The following is a 20,264-nucleotide window of genomic DNA, read 5'->3' as shown; positions in this document are numbered from 1 at the left end:
CTATAAAAACGACTGGCAGAACACTCAAAGATAATGCATAGATGGGATAATTCTTTGGTTTGCAGAAATGTCCCACCTATTAAAGATGTCTAACATCACAAGTCCCTGCCCACTAAATGTCAGCTTGGTTCTTCCTTCCTCCCCATCATTTAGAAAGCTAGCAGTGAGGTGATACCACCCTCACTGAGGACCAGTGGACTAGGTGAAATCCCTAAAGAGATTTTGACATGAAACAAAATGAAAATGTGGGGTCATAGATTATTTTTAATTTTTGTAAAGTAATACAGGAAAATCATTTAGTTGAGGCGAGTGTTTTTGAACGTCATCCTTTTTTGTTTTGTTGTTGTTTTTTTAACAGATTGGAAACCTCCACCTGCACAAACTGGATGAACTTGACTGCCTTGTAAAGGGCTTGCTGTATATAGACTCTGTCAGTTTCAATGGACAAGCCGAGTGCTATTATTTTGCTAATGCCTCAGAACCTGAGCGATGCCAAAAGATGCCTTTTAACCTGGATGATCCCTATCCACTGCTTGTAGTGAACATTGGCTCAGGAGTCAGTATTTTAGCAGTCCATTCCAAAGACAACTATAAACGAGTGACTGGGACAAGGTAGTGACCTTTTTGGTTGTATTGCTGCGTTCACATTGTTTTATACACAGAAGTTATGAAATCAGTATAATAATGCCATTTTCACCAGTAAAAGAGCATGTTTTTGCACAACAGCAAACATGTATTTGTGTGTGTGTGTGTGTGAAAGAGGGTGCCATGTTTCCCGGGCTGGTCTCGAACTTCTGAGCTCAAGCAATCTGCCTGTCTCAGCCTCCCAAAGTGCTGGCATTACAGGCATGAGCCACCGCTCCCAGCCAACAGATAATGTATTTTTATAGGATATGTATGTCAAGACTCAAACTGAAATTATTAAATGTTTATTAGTCAGCATCAGTTGGGATCAAAATTTCCATTATAGTAAAAGTGAATTTTTATCTAGAATGAGTCTGGTAATGTTTTTTTCTAGAATTTAACGGAAGAGCATTTACTTGGAGGCAACAGTGTTCTATTGATTTTAAAACTTTACTATGTTTATATTTTGTTCTTTTTTCCAAAGCATTTTTCTTCTTTACCTATTTTTTCACTTTTTAATAGATATTAATGTATGTAAACCTCTAGCTTGCAACGTGCTGAATAGATGAGCATTTAAACTGCAGTATTGGGGAACATTGTAATTTATTCTTATAGGATGAATTAATGTGATTTCTTTTTGTGATAACATTAATGTTCCCAAATAGCCCACATACTTTTCTGTGATACCTGAAATACGAATGAGAAATAAGATTTAAAACTCATGATTCTTTTATGTATTTTATCAACTTTTACAGAGAGGTGAAGATTCCTGTTTAAGGAAGAAAGATTTTGGGATACTTTAGATTGATTTGTGGAAAAACTCATTTTAATTTTAAAGTAGTAATTCTGTTTAAATTATACTTATATTTAATTAGTACTTTATTTTTATAGTGGTTAAAAGTTCACATCTGTTGTAATTCTCTATGCCAAAGAATCATACACTACTATTACCTTCTTTGGTTAACTCTAAAAGAAGTTCAGTCTGTTAACTAAATCCAACAGTGATTCAGGGGTAGAACTTGCTGGAAATTTAGGTGAGACTAGGGAGCAAAGGTTTAGAGTTTAGGAATTAGATATGATTTCATTCTGTGAGCATATCCAGAAGAATAATAGAAGCAAATAAATTTCTGTAATTGACGTGTTGGCCAGCTGGACATAAATTTACTCATTGTATTTATGTGTAGGTCATGTTAAATGTTAATGGATCACATTGAATTGATTTCATCCATGTCAGACCAAGTAAATACGCCTTTCCCAAAATCATTTCTTGGAAACCATTTAAAATTACAAAGCTGGGCATGGTAGTTCATGCCTGTCATTCTCACAGTTTGGGAGACCATAGTGGAGGATTGCTTGAGACCAGGAGTTCAAGACCAGCCTGGGAAACATAGTGAGACCCCCATCTCTGCAAAAATATATACATATGTATTAGTCCAGTGTGGTAGTGTGCATCTGTAGTCTAGCCGCTGCGGAGGCTGGAACAGGAAGATTGCTTGAGCCCAGGAGTTCAAGGATGCAGTAAGCTATGATCATGGTCACTGCACTCTAGCCTGAGGGGACAGAGTGAGACCCTGTCTCAAAAGAAAAATTACAGATTTTCTCTTTGTAATTAATATGGTACTGATTTTTAACATTTATTCCTTTTTAATGCACACACAAAAATTTATTTTTGGTAACTACAGAGTGTAAGGTATTAGCTGAAGACTTTGGGAGATATTTAAGAGGTCTTTCCTCTTATTTCCACCAAGTGATTTTTTTTTTCCTTTGGTTTATTCTTTGATCTAACAAGTTTGGTTTTACTAAACAATTTTTGTTGCCTTCATTATGTTATTTCAGCACTTAGCGTTAGTCATGGGTTTTTTCTGTGTGTTTATTGAATACATGAATGATCCACCCTTTTACTTTAGAGAAAGAATACAATGTATAAATGCAACTTAGCAAGTTTCTTTATTTTCTTTAGCCTTGGAGGGGGTACCTTTCTGGGTTTATGCAGTTTATTGACTGGCTGTGAAAGTTTTGAAGAGGCTCTTGAAATGGCATCCAAAGGTGATAGCACACAAGCTGACAAGCTGGTCCGTGATATTTATGGAGGAGATTACGAAAGATTTGGTTTGCCAGGTTGGGCTGTAGCATCTAGGTAAGTTTAACATTTGTGTTATTTAAGTTACGGAACTTAAGTAATTAAAGTTGCTTACGTTTTTGGAAAGCAGTATAACAGAAAGTTGTAAGGGTGCTTTCTCTTACCCATTTTAGGTTCCAAGTTTTGAACATAGATGTCATTTAAAAATTAAGTATACATTTTAAGAAGTCTACCCTGAGTGCACCTTGTAGGAAACTTTTCTTTTTTAATTTTTGAGTGTCCTTCCATTGTTTCTCGATGCACATACCAATACATATTCTTACTTTTCTCCCCATATACAAAAGGTAATTTACCATTATATGGCATAGTATATATACTCTAAAGTATCCATATAGCCTAGAAATCTTTACATGTTGTTGTCCTTATGTTATACATGTGTAGGATAAATTCCCAAAAGTTGGATTGCAAATGCATTTTTGAGATACTGTTAACTATGCAAAGGAGCGGTACTGTTTTTCACTCTCACTAGCAGTAAATGAAAGTGCCTGTTTCACCAGTAGAGTGCTGACTTTTGCATTTCTCCATCTGGTGGAGAAATGGTATCTTAATGTTATTTTATTTCATTTTATTTTATTTTATTTTAGGCAGAGTTTCACTCTTGTCACCCAGGCTGGAGTGCAATGGCACCATCTTGGCACACTGCAACCTCTGCCTCCCAGGTTCAAGTGATTCTCCTGCCTCAGCCTCCCGAAGTAGCTGGGATTACAGGCGCCCGCCCCCACGCCCAGCTAATTTTTTTGTATTTTTAGTTGAGACGGGGTTTCACCATGTTGGCCAGGCTGGTCTTGAACTCCTGACCTCAGGTGATCCACCCGCCCCGGCCTTCCAAAGTGCTGGGATTACAGGCCTGAGCCACTGTGCCTGGCCCTTAATGTACTTTTAATTTACATTTCTCCTACCAACACTGGGGTTAAGAGCCTTGCATATTTTATTTTCTGTGAGTTGTTGTTCATGTTCTACTTTTCTGCTCGATTGTTATACAGTTGAATTTATCAGTCTTTTCTTTTATGGCTTCTGGATATTGATTCATAGTAAGTAAGTCTTCTACATTCCAAATACATAAAGGAATAAACCCTTGTTTTCTTCTAATATGTTAATGGTGGTATTTTTATACTTAAATCTTTGATTTACTTACAGTTTATCTTAGGGTATTTTGTAAGTTACAGATCATGCTTTCATATTTCAGGGTTTTTTTTTTTTTTTTTCCAGAAGGCCCTAATGTCCATCTTTATTTCACTGATTTGAGATGGCTTTTTTACATATGCTGGCTTTTCATTCTGTTGATGTACCAGCATTATACTTTCAGCTTTATAGAGGCATAAAAAGTATGTTTTAATCTCTAGAAGGGCTAGTTTCACTTCTTTGCTTGATATTCTGTATGAACTTGGCAAGCATTTTCTCTATTACAAAAAGTTTTTTTGGAATCTCAGTAAGTTTATATATTAACTTGGACAGATGATATCTTTATAGTGAGTCTTGCTGTTGAAGAACTTAGCTTATCTGTTTAAGGCTACTTTTGTGCCTTTCACACATTTAAAAAGGCCTCTCCAAATATGTCCATACATAGCTTTTTAAATTGATTCCTAAATATTTTAAATTTACTGTTCTGTTATTTATCAGTCTTGTCTCTCATTATGCTTCCTAACCGTTGTTGCTTGTGCGCCCCAAGTTCTTTGTCAGGGAATCCAGTGTCCTTTGATAGTGGACTTTGTCTCACTCTTCAATAATATATCTTGCCTCTCCCTCACATAGACGCTTCACTCTGACCAAATATCTTGTGATTTCATAGATGTTTTCATTTCTCATTTCTGTGTGCCTTTAACCTTTAGTTGCCTCTGCCTAAGATTTTCCTTCTCTTTTTCTCTGGCTTTTTCTGGTCCCTTTGCTTTGAAAAGCCCTGCCTCATACCTTCTTAACTTTTTTCTCTTACCACTTAATAAAAGATACTTTTTTCTTTGTATTTCCGAGGTTAGCCTTTGTTTGTTGTTTTTCCTGTTACTGTTAGCGCTTCTCTTGCTGTCTTTTGTATCTAGGCCTGCATTGTCCATTATGGTAGCCTCTAGTCACATCAGGCACTTGGCATTTGAGTGCCACATGTTGAAATGACGATATTTGGATATATTGGCTTAAATGAAATGTACAATGAAAATTAATTTCACGTTTATTTTTACCTTTTTAATGTGGCTAATAGAACATATATGAAATTATATATTACTCGTATTTTATTTCTATTGGACAGTGCTGCACTAGACTAATTCTCTGTTTGAGGGACTATCTGTGTCTCCAGCACAAAGCTTGGTATGTCATAAATGTTTCTTGTGACTGAATGAAAAAGAATTTGAAGTTAAAGCTGAGATACTTTTGGAAACATTTTGTAATTTTGACTTTGTTAATTTGTTTTGAATCAGGTTTAAAAATGAAGATATTTTGGTAATCTTTGCTTTCTTACAATAACTATGCTTTTTTTTTTTTGTCATTTTAACCTTAATTCTTTGAAAGGTATTACTTTACTCTTGCATAGATTTATTTTGTTAGGTTGTTTTGATCTTATCCCTATGTGTTTCTACTTTTTGGTCCTAATTTTATAAAAAATATCCAAGTTATAGATATATCTGTTAATATGTAAAATGTTGCTTGTTTTCAGCAGATTTGACTTTATTTTTCATTTTTCTGCAGTTTTGGGAATATGATTTATAAGGAGAAGCGAGAATCTGTTAGTAAAGAAGATCTGGCAAGAGCTACTTTAGTTACTATCACCAATAACATTGGTTCTGTGGCACGAATGTGTGCTGTTAATGAGGTAAAAAAAAAAAAAACTGCAAAACTCAAATTATCAAAAATGTGAATTGGAGTCCTATATACACCTAGCAGGGCTTCTTCACTTTCCCTAAGGAGGCCTCTGGGATTGAGATGTAGCCCATTAAACGCCAAGACTCATTAGGTATATATGTTATGTACCCAATTGCTATATTACCTTTAAAGAAAGTAGCAGATAATTCAAATTGAAATAGGAGAAATTTATTCAGAATTTTTTTTCAGAAAAACACAACCTAAATCCCTTGAGGATGTAAAAGAAAATTCTAAGCATAAGATATTTTGAGGTAACTATTTTGTGAAAGCATTTTTTTTTTAGTCTTATGTTGCATTTGGAAGGCAGCTATGCTCACCACTATACCACCAGTGCTTAATGTTGCATTTGATTAGTGAAATTCTTGGAAGTTTTCTTACTGCCCTCGGCTTCTTTACAGTGCTGCCTTGTTGCATATGGATCAAGCAGCATTGTACAGGGCTATGAAGGCATTGAGACCTGTTCTTCATGATATTTGAGTGGTGTTTATTGTTCCAAGAAAAATGTGAAAAGCATATACTGTTAGATTGACCATATAGTTGGGATTCTTTGTTTGGAAAAGAATATATATATATTTAATTCTAGCTTCCTTATATAATAATAGATATATTTGCCCATTTAATTTTTATAAATATCAAATACTTTAAATGGATTGGGAAATATGCTTTTTGAAGGAAGCCTTCATTTGTTCATTCATTCATTCATTTATTCATTGAGTAAATATTTATTGATTACCAGATGCCAGACATTGTTCTGGGTATTTGGAATATATTAACGAAGAAAACAAAGATCTGGCTTTGTGGAGCTTGCATTCATTCTGGTGACATATTAAGTAAATTGTTTAGTGTGTATTAGGTGATGAATGCTATTTTTTTAAAAAGAGACCATCAAACAGGATAAAGAGGATTGGGAATAGGGCAGAGAGTGGTAGAGGACAAATTGCCAAGTAATTGAGTGGCTAAAGGAAAGCTTTCTTGAAAATGTGATTCTTAGGCAGAGATTTGAAGGAGGTGAGGGGGAAACTGTACACGTAGACATTTTGGGGAGAAAGCTTCCAGCAGAGAGAACAACTATGCAAATCCTCTGAATTATTCTATATTTAAATCCAGAACTTGATCTCATCAGTTTTTTAATAACTTAAGAAACTTAAGTGTTAGTTGGTTGATGGAGTTACTAGTAGGCCATGTTGGGGGCTGACAACAATTTGAAACCTTTATTCTTAGCCCTTTATGTCTAAATTTCCACTGACCAATTGAGTTAACAATGATTTAGGCCATGGTTTATAGTATCCCAACTTATGTACAAAGATTTCTACTCAAAAGTCAGTATATTGTGAGAGTCGAAATAAGTTTTCTGGTGATTCAAACACCAGTTCCCCTAAGATTTCCTAATAGAGATATCTAAGAAACCAAATTAGTGTGGAATCTTTGCAGAGAGAGAATGATTTGATTAATCAGGCAGGGGATGGAGAAAGAATGCTAGAATCCTAGAGGAATGCACGTGCCAGTGCCCCAGTCAGTATTACTCTCCAATTCTATAGAATCCACAGTTGCATGTCATTGTTCAACATGCATTGCAATATATGGGCCAAGTTTGCTACTTATTCTAAATGCATTTTATAGTACTTACCATGTTTTGATTTTTTTTTAAATCACATCAATAATGTGCAATATATGGGCCAAATTTGCTACTTATCATAAATGCATTTCATAGTACTTACCATGTTTTGATTTTTTTTTTTTTAATCACATCAATAATATGTCTCCAAATGACTTTGTAAGGGGGCTATTTATTGTCCATTTTCAAAAACAAGTCTTACCTGAAATCATCTGCTAGGAGTCTTTCTAGAACCTTTTTTTAAAAGTAGACTTTATTTTTTAGATCAGTGTTAGTTTCACGTAAAATTAGGTGGAAAGCTCAGTGAGTTCCCATATACCACCTTCCATATATATACACACAGCCCTCCATCCTCAACATCCCACAGTAGAGTGATCATGTGTTACAGTCAATCACCCTGTGCACACATCATCATCACCCAAAGTCCATAGTTTAGGGTTCTCTCTTGGTGTTATACGTTTTGTGGATTTTGGATGATGTGTGCAGAACTAATTTTTAAATACTCAGGATTATAGAGCTATATGCCAGGAATGTAGTAGGTATTATACTGATAAAGGGTAGTTGTTGTTTACATCTTTAAATAAATATTTTGAAACCTTTTATATTGTAAAATGTGTTAATTATTTTTACAAGTTTTTTCTTTGTTCTTTTCTTTTAGAAAATAAACAGAGTTGTCTTTGTTGGAAACTTTTTACGTGTCAATACCCTCTCAATGAAACTTCTGGCGTATGCACTGGATTATTGGTCAAAAGGTCAACTAAAAGCATTGTTTCTAGAACATGAGGTATGGTAGGAAAATGTTTTTTGTGAATTTTAATAGCATGTTTTTTAAGAGACAGGGTCTTGCTCTGTCACTTAGGCTTGAGTTCAGTGGCACGATGATGGCTTACTGCAGCCTCTTCCTCCTAGGCTCAGCAATCCTCCCACCTCAGCCTCCCAAGTAGCTGGGACCACAGGCATGCACCACTATGCCCAGCTAATTTATTTTTATTAATATTTTTTGTAGAGACAGAATCTGTCTTTGTTGCCCAGGCTGGTCTGGAACTCCTGGCCTCAAGCAATCCTTTGGAGGTGTGAGCCACCGTGCCCAGCCTTAGGTAGAATATTGGTTCCTTCACTTCAGTTTCAGTTGTGGGGAAGAGAATTATAATAACCTGCTAAGCACCCCCAAATTTTTTAGTATTCATTTACTACATGCAGTTAAATTCTGATCTGAGCAATTATCAGTCCACATAATGTTTTGGATTAACTTAACTTGAATCATTTTGTGATCAAAGTCAAATGGCTGTATCATTACAAATTAGTAACACAGATTCAAATTATTCTGCTCTTAAAAGCTTCCCTGTCTCATTGTCACTGCTCACACAATACAAATCAGAATGGTGTGCCCTTGTGCAGTTCCACATGGCGTGCCGTGTGAGTGTCAGGCACAGCCAGAGGAAGTTAGTTTGTTTATTAAGTAAAGGGGAGAGGGTGCAGAATTGCTATTACAGTCCTGGAAGCTTTAGTGTCTAAAGGCCACACTTTTAGAATACATATTTCAGTGTGAGCCTATAGTCCCAGCTAAAGAGGCTGAGATGGGAGGACCACTTGAGCCCAGGAATTCAAGGCCAGCCTGTGCAAAATAGTGAGACCATGTCTCTAAAAATAATAATAATAAATAAAAATACATATTTCAAAGCTGTGTAGATATCAAGAATACAGATTCAGAAGATTTTTTATAATAGCTAACAACACAGAAATTGGTAGGTTTCCAAATATTATTAAACAGATAGATTGTGCATAGTTGTGTGTTCTCAAGTGGTTAATATTATATGCTAATTTAAAAGCTGCACTACATAACAGTTATTTTTAAATTATACAGGGATACTTTGGAGCAGTTGGTGCACTTCTTGGGCTGCCAAATTTCAGCTAAAGCATCAGGTCTCTCTCTCTGCTAATAAATGTCGTCCAAGAGGAACTAAAACCAGAGGCATTATTACTGCATTGTTTGTCACTGGGAACCAAAGGATAGAAGAGTAGCATAAGCTGCTGAATGTTGCCATATTAAAGGAGAGAACTTGGTAACGTGAAGTATTTCTCATTGAAATGCTTTCCCTTTTGTATATAGCCAGTGTTAAATCCTTAAATGCAATACAGCCTCTGATTATTGAGCTTCCTCTTAAAAAGATTTTTAAATTTTATGTAGCCAACATTGCAGTACTGTATGCTCAAACACAAATCTTAAAGTCTCGGAAATGTTTAGCTTATGAAAATAATCGACTCTGAATATTTGTTACAAGTCTGTTTTATGTTTTGATTACTAGTGAGCAGAAAATAACATACCCTGTATCCAAAATTATTGAAATGGCAATCAAAGATGATCATTTTTATGTGATTTTAGAAATGTTAAGGCAATACTACTAATTATTGTAGGTTTTTTTTTTTTTTTTTAACATATCACCCAAAGCATGTATGTGATCTTTCCCCATAAGTGTCTTTTCTCAAATGCCATAATTAACTGAAATACTATTATTAAATTTTCATGAGAATTCTAAAATGAATCCTGGGAAATGCACATTTGGTGATGTTGCACTTTCTGTATTTTACAGGAATTAGTCAGTACACGTTGAAATGTTTAACATTTTAAGATTGGAAGCTTAATTACTGGGAGTCGGTCTAATGAAGTCCTGGGACTATTGTAATGGAATATGATTTGAGTTCACTGTGCTCTTTTTTGTTTGTTTGTTTTGATCATATGTACATTAGGAGCTTTTATTTTAAAACAACCACAGTAACATTAATAATAGAAAAATCATTTGGAAATATTCACAATCTAGTCACTGAAAAATGGGAAAACCTCTACCATGCCTTATTATCACCCTTCGCCGTTTGAGGAGCCAGAAATAGAGGTGCAGTTAGAGAAAGGTCACCTTTTCCAACAAAACTCACTCCATAGCCATGTGGATTTTTATCCAAAGGCTCAACCACCAGAGGGAATGGTGAGAACTGATAACTAAAATACTGTTACTGGCAAGGGTTTGAAATGAGTAAGAACCTAGGAGGGAAAGGAAATTGAGCAACATAGGAAAAGGGGAAGAGAGGCTGTCACCAAGGTCCAATCTCCATTTATAAAAATAGTGCAAAACCAGGAGTTGATTATAGAAGCGCCCATGATCCATGGCAGGAATAAATCCCTTCACCTCCTCTAACTCTATGAAAACTCTAGAGTTGGAGCAAGTCTTCCATTTGCTTCTTATCCCCTTAAAATAATGCCTTCCACTCCCCCACAGCCTCCATCAAAGGAACCCCCGCAAGAGGCCACCATGCTCTGATCTCACTCTTTCCTATTCCCCTTGCCTGAATCTGGAGTGGGGTTGAGCCCTCTACCCTCATCCTTAAGATTTAGGAAGTTCTTTCCCCAGCTGTCTAACTTGGAAAGGTAGATGAGTCTGAATTTTGAAGTTCCGAATGCAAATTCCACTCAGCAGACGCAGTGTTACTTATGTACAGAGGAATAGTGGGATGAGTTTTAATAGATTCTATCCAAAAGGGTTTTTTTCCTCTTACTTCCTCTATGTGGGAAGATGTGTCTTGGGCAACTTTATCAGTATCAATGGAAAAATGATAGGCACTACAGTGAAATGGCAGGATGCCAATATGAGATCTTTCAGGAATAATAAGAAATTGTTTGTTTGTATAAAATAAACTAGCTCAAATAAGAAAGTTTTTCAAGGACACTGATAGTGTTCATTTGTAAGAGGTAGTTCTAGAACCACACTGTCCAGTACAGCAGCTTACTACCCATATGTAGCTGTTGAGCATTTGAAATGTGGTTAGTCTGAATTGAAATGTGCTTTTTTTTTTTTTTTTTTTTTTGAGAGGGAGTCTCGCTCTGTCGCCCAGGCTGGGATGCAGTGGCCGGATCTCAGCTCACTGCAAGCTCCGCCTCCCGGGTTTACGCCATTCTCCTGCCTCAGCCTCCCGAGTAGCTGGGACTACAGGCGCCCGCCACCTCGCCCGGCTAGTTATTTTTTGTATTTTTTAGTTGAGATGGGGTTTCACCTTGTTAGCCAGGATGCTCTTGATCTCCTGACCTCGTGATCCACCCGTCTCGGCCTCCCAAAGTGCTGGGATTACAGGCTTGAGCCACCGCGCCCGGCCGAAATGTGCTCTTAAGTGTAAAATATACACTGGTTTTTGAAGACTAGGGACAATAAAAGGTTAAATATCTCCTAATTTTTTGTATTGATTACATGTTGAAATGTTAACATTGGAAATGTTGGGTTAAAGAAAAATATACAATTAAAATGAATCTTAGCTGGGCGTGGTGGCTCACACCTGTAATCCCAGCACTTTGAGAGGCCAAGATGGGTGGGTCATCTGAGGTCAGGAGTTCGAGACCAGCCTGGCCAGCATGGCAAAACCCTGTTTCTACTAAAAATACAAAAATTAGCCAGGCGTGGTGGTGTACACCTGTAGTCCCAGCTACTCGGAAGGCTGAGGCAGAAGAATCGCTTGAACCCAGGAGGCGGAGGCTGCAGTGAGCTGAGATTGTGCCACTGCACTCCAGCCTGGGCAACAGAGTGAGATTCTTATCTCAAAAAAAAAAAAAAAAAAAGAATCGTCTGTTTCCAGTTTTTTTTAATGTGCTTACTAGAAAAGATAAAATCACACATGGTTCACGTTTTATTTCTACTAAGACAGCACCGTTAAGAACATAGAGCTTTGAGGCATTGTGGTATTAGAACCAAATCTATTTACCACAGTAAGCTTACAGGGAGTTACTTGAGATCTTAATAAAAAATTATAATCTTTGTCAGCCTTCATTATGATTTTGTGTTCTTATTATTCCAGTAATTCTAGACTACATATGGGAAAAGCTAAGAGCCACAGTGGTGAGATGGTTGCTCACTTTACGTGCACTTTAGCAGGTAATTTCAGTTTGAAAGGACAAAATATATGAATCATAGTTCCACATTAACCAAAGTACAGTGATGAAATAACTTAGACTCTGACCATTCTATTTTTCCTTCAAGATTGCCCTAAATCTATAGATGCTAATACAGTATTTGCCACAGGTATAAAACTTGTAGTTACTATCATTCAATTAAGATTCTTACCTGTACAGATACACAAATCAGAAACTTTTAAAATAAATTGAACTAATGGAATTTTGGCTCAAATATTTAGTCACTACAATGGAAGCATTAAAGCAAAGAATACGAAGTCATTGTAGGGTTTTAAAATGGCTACTGACTGACATGAATTCAAAGTTTCAGTCTAAATTCTAAAAACTTACCTTTACATGCTTTTCCTCCTAAATAACCACTCTTATAATTCATACATTCATGTCTTTAGGTGAAGAAAACTGAATTTGAAACACTTGAGGCTGGGTGCAGTGGCTCATGCCTATAATCAAATGTAAGAACTTGAGTGTAAAATTCGAAAACTACATGGGGAAATGTCTTTATCATGCATCTCTGAGTCTACTGAAAACTCTGTTAAGTAAAACTGTGGTTTGTAAAAAAAAAAAAAAAAAAAAAAACCCGTAGTGATACTTACCTTGTGTAATGTAAACAGTTTTTTAAGCTCTTTAAACAAAGTACATCTAGATTTACTGGTAATGTATAGAAGTCAGTTTTATCCCCAAGTATCTCTGCTTCCTAAACCATTGATTAGCAAGAGACTCAAACAACTTCACTAAACTATTGGACCTCCAGTGTTAACTTGCCAATATAAAAATCTGAAAAACTTTGTAATCACTGTCAAAAATACAAAAGAGAGAATAAATTCCCAGGTAAAAGGATTTACAAATTTTGGAGCTATTATGCTTTTGTTTACTAAACATTGATCCTTGTAGTAATTCTGCAGTATTGCCTCAGACTCCCATAAAGTTTCAAAACAGCTCATCTATTAGATTCCTGTAACATTTATTTGGGATAAATGTGGTTTTGTTGCTGTTATTCATAATAGAATAAAATATTTAGCTTTGATGGTTCAGATGTAATAAAAAGAAATAACTAAGTTTGGGTCTGAGATAAATGTGGTAAGGCAAGAACGCAGAGATGCTGTAATGATGCGTGAGTTTTAGAGCATTACTGAGGACCTGAAAACTTGCTGCCAAGGACACTTTGAAGGTTTTGTTGACTGGAAGAAATGGCTCTGGAATCCCACTCCTAACTCTTTTCTTGAATATTTGAAAAGAATTAGATAAGGGCCATGGGGACCCAGGTCACCCCACCTCTTCTATTCAGTTTGGCTACAACATTGGAGTCATCAGTGCTCCTGAGACAATCATACAGGACTTTCTCAATTACACTTTGAAAGAGAGGTTAGAAGACTCTCCCTCTGAGGTGTTGCTCGTTCCCCCCTGGCCCTTGTCTGTGGCCATCTTCGCCAATGGTGATATGATTGACTCCTTTCTGTTGCACTCTTTGTCAACCACTTTGGCAGGTGCAATTCAATGCTTATCATCAATTTGTTGGCTATCAATGGTTGCCTTACGGGATTCTGAAACAAAGCTGAGTTGGTTGAAATGCTGATCCTGGGCCACTTGGTTACTGGCTTGTAATGTGGACTCTGCACAGGTTTTGTGCCCATGTACATTGGAGAGATCTCGCCTACTGCCTTTTGGGGTACCTTTAGTGCTCTCACCCAGCTGGGCATCATTGTTGGTATTCTGGAGATCCAGATCTTTGGTCTGGAGATCATCTTGGGGTCTGAAGAGCTATGCCCAGTGATACTGGGCTTTACCATCCTTCCAGCTGTCCTATAAAGTGTAGCCCTTCCATTTTGCCCTGAAAGTCATAAGTTTTTGCTCATTAACAGAAAGCAAGAGTACTAATGAGATCCTTCGGCAATTGTAGGGGACTCAGGATGTGTCCCAGGACATCCAGGAGATAAGAGTGCTAGGACGGTACAAGAAAAGCAACACACTGGCGCTCTTTAGAATACCCAGCTACCAACAACCCACTGTCTTTTCCATCATGTTCCAGCTCTCTCAGTAGCTCTCTGGAATCAATGTTGTCTTCTGTTTCTCAATGAGAATCTTCAAGGATTTGCAGGTGTTGAGAAGCCAATCTAGAGATTAGTGCAGGAGTGGTTAGTATCTTCTTGACTGTAGTCTCTGTTTCTGGTTGAAAGGGCAGGAAGGACTTTACATATGATAGGTCTTGGAGGGATGGCGTTTTGTTCTGTCCTCATGATTGTTTGTTATTAAAGGATGAGTATGGTGGGATGAACTTTGTAGTGGGGCTGTCTTGGTCTTTGTGGCCTTCTCTGGAGTTGGACCAGGCCCCATTCTCTGGTATACTGTGGCCACACTCTTCAGTTTGCAGTAGCAAAGGCTGGTTGCTCCAACTGGACCTCCAATTTTCTAGTTGGATTGTTCTTCCTGAACAATTATTATCTAGTTTAAGTGTGTTGTTGCTTTAGGGTCATGGCATGCTTATGTATGTCTATTACCATCTGACCATGGTACTATGCCAAGTTCTCTTAGGAGACCTGAATCTTTCCAGTAGATCACATTTGAGATAGTATGAGTCCACTGGGCACAGTTCCCAACAGTCCAAACATACATACTTCACTGAAGCAGATCTAATGATTCCATTGACTTCATTTCTAAAATCGGACTTTCAGGGGCCAATTTCTAAGGATTAAAAAGAAACTTTAATGCATTGTAGACCTCTGTACCCAGAAAATCTTTGTAACTTTTGGGCTTAATTTTCCTTCTTAAAAAATCTGGTAACTTTTTCAAATGCAAGGAGCACTGTCAGTTTGCTGTGAGGCTAGGCAAAGAACACAGGATATAGAATCTCCCATCACCACCACCCTGCCCCTGCGAGAAGATTGCCTTTTAATCAGAGACTTTTTTTTTTTTTTTTTTTTTTTTTTTGAGACGGAATCTCGCTCTGCTGCCCAGGCTGGAGTGCAATGGCCGGATCTCAGCTCACTGCAAGCTCCGCCTCCTGGGTTCACGCCATTCTCCTGCCTCAGCCTCCCGAGTAGTTGGGACTACAGGCGGCCGCCACCTCGCCTGGCTAGTTTTTGTATTTTTTAGTAGAGACGGGGTTTCACCGTGTTAGCCAGGATGGTCTCGATCTCCTGACCTCGTGATCCGCCCGTCTCGGCCTCCCAAAGTGCTGGGATTACAGGCTTGAGCCACCGCGCCCGGCCTAATTAGAGACTTTTAAAACTAGTGCTTTTTAAGTTCTACGCTCATCTTTTCCAAAGACTAAGTCTATTAGTAAACTTGCCATGTAATTTGACATGGCAGTTCCTTGCTCAACTACCCTAAATAAGTTGGAAATTAGGTGGTATCTTAGTTTGGGTAAAGTCAGTGCTATTGCCTGTAATACACTTGGTAATTGAAAGCCCTTCAAGTGGTTCAGATTATTTGCTAAATATTAGACTCTATAAAAACTTCTGAGATTTTTTTTTTCTTTTTACCTTTGAGTGTACATGTGATTGCTATAATGTAAATACCAGTTCCTGAAAGATTGTTTCTGTAAGCAGAATGATGTAGCACAAAGTGAAAAGGGTTTCCTCTTATTCCAGCAGTATTCTTGCCTTCGAAGAGTAGTCCATTACATATTGCCTTGATTTTTAAGGTTGTGTTTTTGGATGAAAAGCTTAACTGGATAGTAATTTCCATATGTTCTTTATAACCACTCTGTATATTATAAGCAAAATTTTTTCATATTTCATTGTATCTTTTTCTGTTGAGCACTTTATTCATTTTAGTCTATTGCATTTGAGAATGTAGTTTAGAAATTCTTTCACTTTTTAAAGCCATGTGAAAACTGATAGAGGATAATGAAAATGAGTGTACATTATTTTGAATTTAACTGTTTTGTGGTGTGTGTAAACAAAACATTAGAAATATATTGTCTTTTTGTAATAATACTCTGACCTCACTTAAAGTGATCTGCCATGAAGTATCAATGATTTATGTTTATTCTGATACCTAAGGAATTCAGCCAACTTTGTTTCAATCATCAGATAATCTCAGAAAATAATGTTTTACTTATATTACTGCCTCTTGTCAATATTTAAGAGAATAATTGTCTTCTGGTTTCTACTGAGCCTAGTAATAATCACTGAAGACCTAAAAAAGTGAGTAATTCTTTCCTTCTGTTAAGAGTATTTGGATAGCCCCTTCACGATAATGGTGGTGTGAAAATGAATCATCCCAGCTTTTCTGACGTATCTAAATTTTGAATAATTAATTTCCACTTCCAAACAGCCCAAATGTTTTCTTAAAGCAGTCACTACTATTTGCATTAGTCCTGTATATCCAGTGAATGTGAGGTCATATTTGGTATTGTATTAGAAGTAGTGTTGGTCACTGGTCTTGCCTCTTTGAACATTATTTGGTTTGTTATGATGGAAAATGAGTCAGTTTTCAGGGTCCTGAGAAAGTTGCTTCATTCATGGCCGTGTTTGGGATAACTAAATTAATTTTTTTTCAGGTATTTGGTATCATGTTTTGGAGTTAATATTTAGTGCTTATATAATTTTAAGTTATTACATAATTTTTATTGTTATATGTTTTATAGGTACTAGGTATTGGATTCTCACCAAACCAGTAGAATGGCGTTCTCTCTTAATATGTCATTGCCTGTAATGGCCAGGTAGATATACCTTAAAGTAATATGAAAGGTTTTATATGTAAATTAAAATGTTTGTACTTTTAAATCTGTAAAGGTGATCTGGAATTTTTACTATGTTAACTTCAGCATTATATGGGCATTATGACTTTTTCATTGTACAAAAAAAAAAATTATTCATAAATGTTGGAATACAGATGTTCCTTGACTTATGATAGGGTTATGTTCCAGTAGACCCATTGTAAATTGAAAATACTGTTAGTTGAAAATACATTTAATACGCCTAACCTACTGAATATCCCAGCTTAGCCTAGCCTACCTTAAATGTGTTCAGAACACTTAATGTTGGCCTGTAGCTGGGCAAAATCATCTAATACAAAACCTATTTTATAATGAAAGATTTAATATCTCAAATAAGAGTATGATACCACATATCGTTAGCCCAGGATAATATCAAAAGATGAAATTTGAAGTACAGTTTTTACTGAATATGTATTGCTTTTGCCCCATTATAAAGTTGAAAAACCATAAGTCAAACCATTGTTAAGTCGGACTGTTTGTGTTACATATATTTGGGATTTTTTAGTGACCCTTTTTAAAAAGCTGTTTCTTATTTCTGATCATTGTGAGTGGGGATAGATATGGGAAGAACCACGTCTCTACTAAAAATAAAAAAAATACCCCAGCTTGTTGGCACACACCTGTAGTCCCAGCTACTCGGGAGGCTGAGGCAGGAGAATCACTTGAATCGGGAGGCAGAGGGCAGATCATGCCGCTGTACTCCAGCCTGGGCAACAGAGTAAGACTCTGTCTCAAACATGAATGAATGAATGAATGAATGAATGAATGAATGAATGAATGAATGAACGAACAAACGAACTATTAGCTGATACTGGGATTTCAGGTACCACAGTTCCTGCTGAAAGATACGTTTGGGGTAAATCAATTTTTTTCCTTGTAGAATTTCAGTGTTTTTGCTGCAACTGCCACTCATTTTGCGTTTAAAAGAACAAAAGAGGAATGTATTTTTCAAAGGAGTGAATGAGGTTAAAATCAAGATTTTGAATGGTATAAATATGCAACTAATTCAATTGTAGGATATTAAATTTTGTATCTCTAAACATCTTTCTTTCATACATCGCAGTGCTTACAGTTCCAATAGCTTTCCAAGAAAACATTTCCATGTTTGCATAATTTGTAAAGTATATATAAATAATGTAAAATAATTTGGGATTATCTCAACTTTATATTGTATGTCTGAATTTCATCGATGTCATACCTGGCTCAGTCAATAGTCGTCACAGGTATTAAGCCATTTTGGAATTTGCCACCTTTTTCTGTGGAACCTGTTTTAGTTTAGTTTACAGCATTTAGAAATAGAAGGTAACTTTATAGAAGTAACACCAATATCCTAGTCTGCTTGTCCCGAATACAATTAATAGTATTAGGATGTAAGTGATATTAAGATGGTTTTTATTATTTTTTTGTACACTGTACTTTTACTTTTTATTTAAACTACAGCTAAAAGCTGACTTTTTAACTAAAATTGAATGGCATTTATCTTAATGCCCAGTTATTGACCAAATCGTACTCAGAAGATGTTATTATGTCCCAGTCTAAGGAATCCTTTAATTTGGGGATTAATTTGACTTCCACATGCCATTTCAGTGTAAATTGCCTTATTCTGTCTATTACATTATTCTTGTCAAGTCTAAGCTTTATCATGTCTGAATTCTTTTAACACTGAATCTGTGATGTAAAAATGTATGATGTGCTACAAATTTTATTCATAATAAACTAAGTTATAGCCTGTTGTAATCTGTAAAACATTTCTTGTAAATTACCTAATTTATTTTTTCATTCATGTACAGTTTCTTATGTAAATTTGAAAAATGTTTGCCATGGCACATTCTGTAAACATTCCCGTATTCTTTTCCTTAATGCTTATTTGCATGAAGGTAACTTGGGTTTTGCTTGTTTGTGTTGGATAACCATTAAGCCAACTTCAGTATCTCTGCCTTTTTTCTTGTAGTTTAACCGTTTCTAATTTTGTTCATATTCTAAATAGATGTTAGAATCATACTTTTTATTTTCTACTTAATAAATTATCTAAGTTGTTTACTATGTGTCCCTTTATTATTTACCTTACATATTCCCACATTTTCACTTCGATTAAATGCACGGTTGTGGTTAATTCCGTGAGAGCAAGAACTTTGTAAAGTCTTGTTCACCTCTAGATTCCCAGTGGCACAGAGAAAGCATTGATGAAATTTAAGACTTGCATTTATTAAGATGTGAAAACTTTCCCCCGACGAGACCATGTTATCCCGCATCAGAAAGGAATGTTGTTGGCTTTTTGGTTTGGGGTTTGTTTGTTTGTTTTTTGAGATAGTCTCTTTGTTGACTGAGCTGGTGTGTAGTGGTGCAGTCATGGCTCACTACAGCCTCAGCCTCCCAACTAACTGAGACTACAGGCATGCACCACCATGCCTGGCTAGGGTTTTGTTTGTTGGTTAGGTGTTTGTTTCGTTTTGTGTGTGGGGTGTGTGTGTGTGTGTGTGTGTGTGTAAATGGGGTTTCGCCATGTTGCCCAGGCTGTTCTCAAACTCCTGGGCTCTAGTGATCCACCACCTTGGCATCCCAAAGTGCTGGGATTTCAGGCTTTGTGGAGTATGTGAGATGTTTTGATACAGGTGTGCATGTGAAATAAGCACATCATGGAGAATGGGGTATCCGTCCGGCCTGTTAAGTTTGTTTAAAAAAATCATTGGCCGGGCGCGGTGGCTCAAGCCTGTAATCCCAGCACTTTGGGAGGCCGAGACGGGCGGATCACGAGGTCAGGAGATCAAGACCATCCTGGCTAACACGGTGAAACCCCGTCTCTACTAAAAAATACAAAAAAAAAAAAACTAGCCGGGCGAGGTGGCGGGCGCCTGTAGTCCCAGCTACTCGGGAGGCTGAGGCAGGAGAATGGCGTGAACCCGGGAGGCAGAGCTTGCAGTGAGCCGAGATCGCGCCACTGCACTCCAGCCTGGGCGACAGAGCAAGACTCCGTCTCAAAAAAAAAAAATCATCTTAATACGTGAGGCACTAAGTCGGAAACTTGATGGCTGTGTTTTCAAATTGTATGATTGTCATGGCTCCGGGCATAGTTTTCAGATCATAGTGTCTTTTCTTGGAGTGTATAGGAATGGTTGAAAACATGAACATGACTACCATGTGACCTGTGAAGTACATATCCTTTATTAAAAAAAACTAGCAAGAACTAGGATGAAAAAAATCTAAGATCTGGACTAAAGGAGAATATGATGCAGTATGGATGAGATTTGAAATGTAGTTTAGCTACTCAAATGTAGAAGTACTGCTTCCACAAGCACTTAGAAATAAGCTCCTAAAGAGCAAACATTCAAGGCTACACACTTAAGTCTTTAATTTAAATAAACTT

General features: G+C 36.8%; 1 protein-coding gene and 1 non-coding gene across 6 annotated transcripts in view; both read left to right on the top strand.

The window, feature by feature from the left end:
• Positions 1 to 20,264, top strand: part of PANK3 (pantothenate kinase 3) — a 65,956-nt gene that overhangs the window by 16,226 nt on the left and 29,466 nt on the right. For 4 of the 5 annotated variants that reach the window (XR_013394998.1, XR_013394999.1, XR_013395000.1 and 1 more), the window contains exons 3-7: positions 359 to 612; positions 2,585 to 2,761; positions 5,441 to 5,564; positions 7,888 to 8,013; positions 9,094 to 9,292. Coding sequence is in view for 1 of the 5 variants with exons in the window: in XM_015141376.3 (XP_014996862.2) it covers positions 359 to 612; positions 2,585 to 2,761; positions 5,441 to 5,564; positions 7,888 to 8,013; positions 9,094 to 9,144 (732 nt within the window). In the remaining 4 variants the exon portion in view is untranslated. Of the gene's footprint in view, positions 1 to 358; positions 613 to 2,584; positions 2,762 to 5,440; positions 5,565 to 7,887; positions 8,014 to 9,093; positions 18,941 to 20,264 lie in introns of those variants that run through there. The other variant, XM_015141376.3, reaches the window with a different exon arrangement.
• MIR103-1 (microRNA mir-103-1) lies at positions 5,990 to 6,067 on the top strand. The gene has a single exon (NR_032020.1). It is a non-coding gene; the product is annotated as a microRNA mir-103-1 (primary transcript).

This window comes from Macaca mulatta, chromosome 6 (genome assembly GCF_049350105.2).
Source record: "Macaca mulatta isolate MMU2019108-1 chromosome 6, T2T-MMU8v2.0, whole genome shotgun sequence".
Taxonomy (NCBI): Eukaryota; Metazoa; Chordata; class Mammalia; order Primates; family Cercopithecidae; genus Macaca; species Macaca mulatta.
Note: the sequence above shows the minus strand (reverse complement) of the source record. Positions and strands in the feature narration are given on the sequence as shown.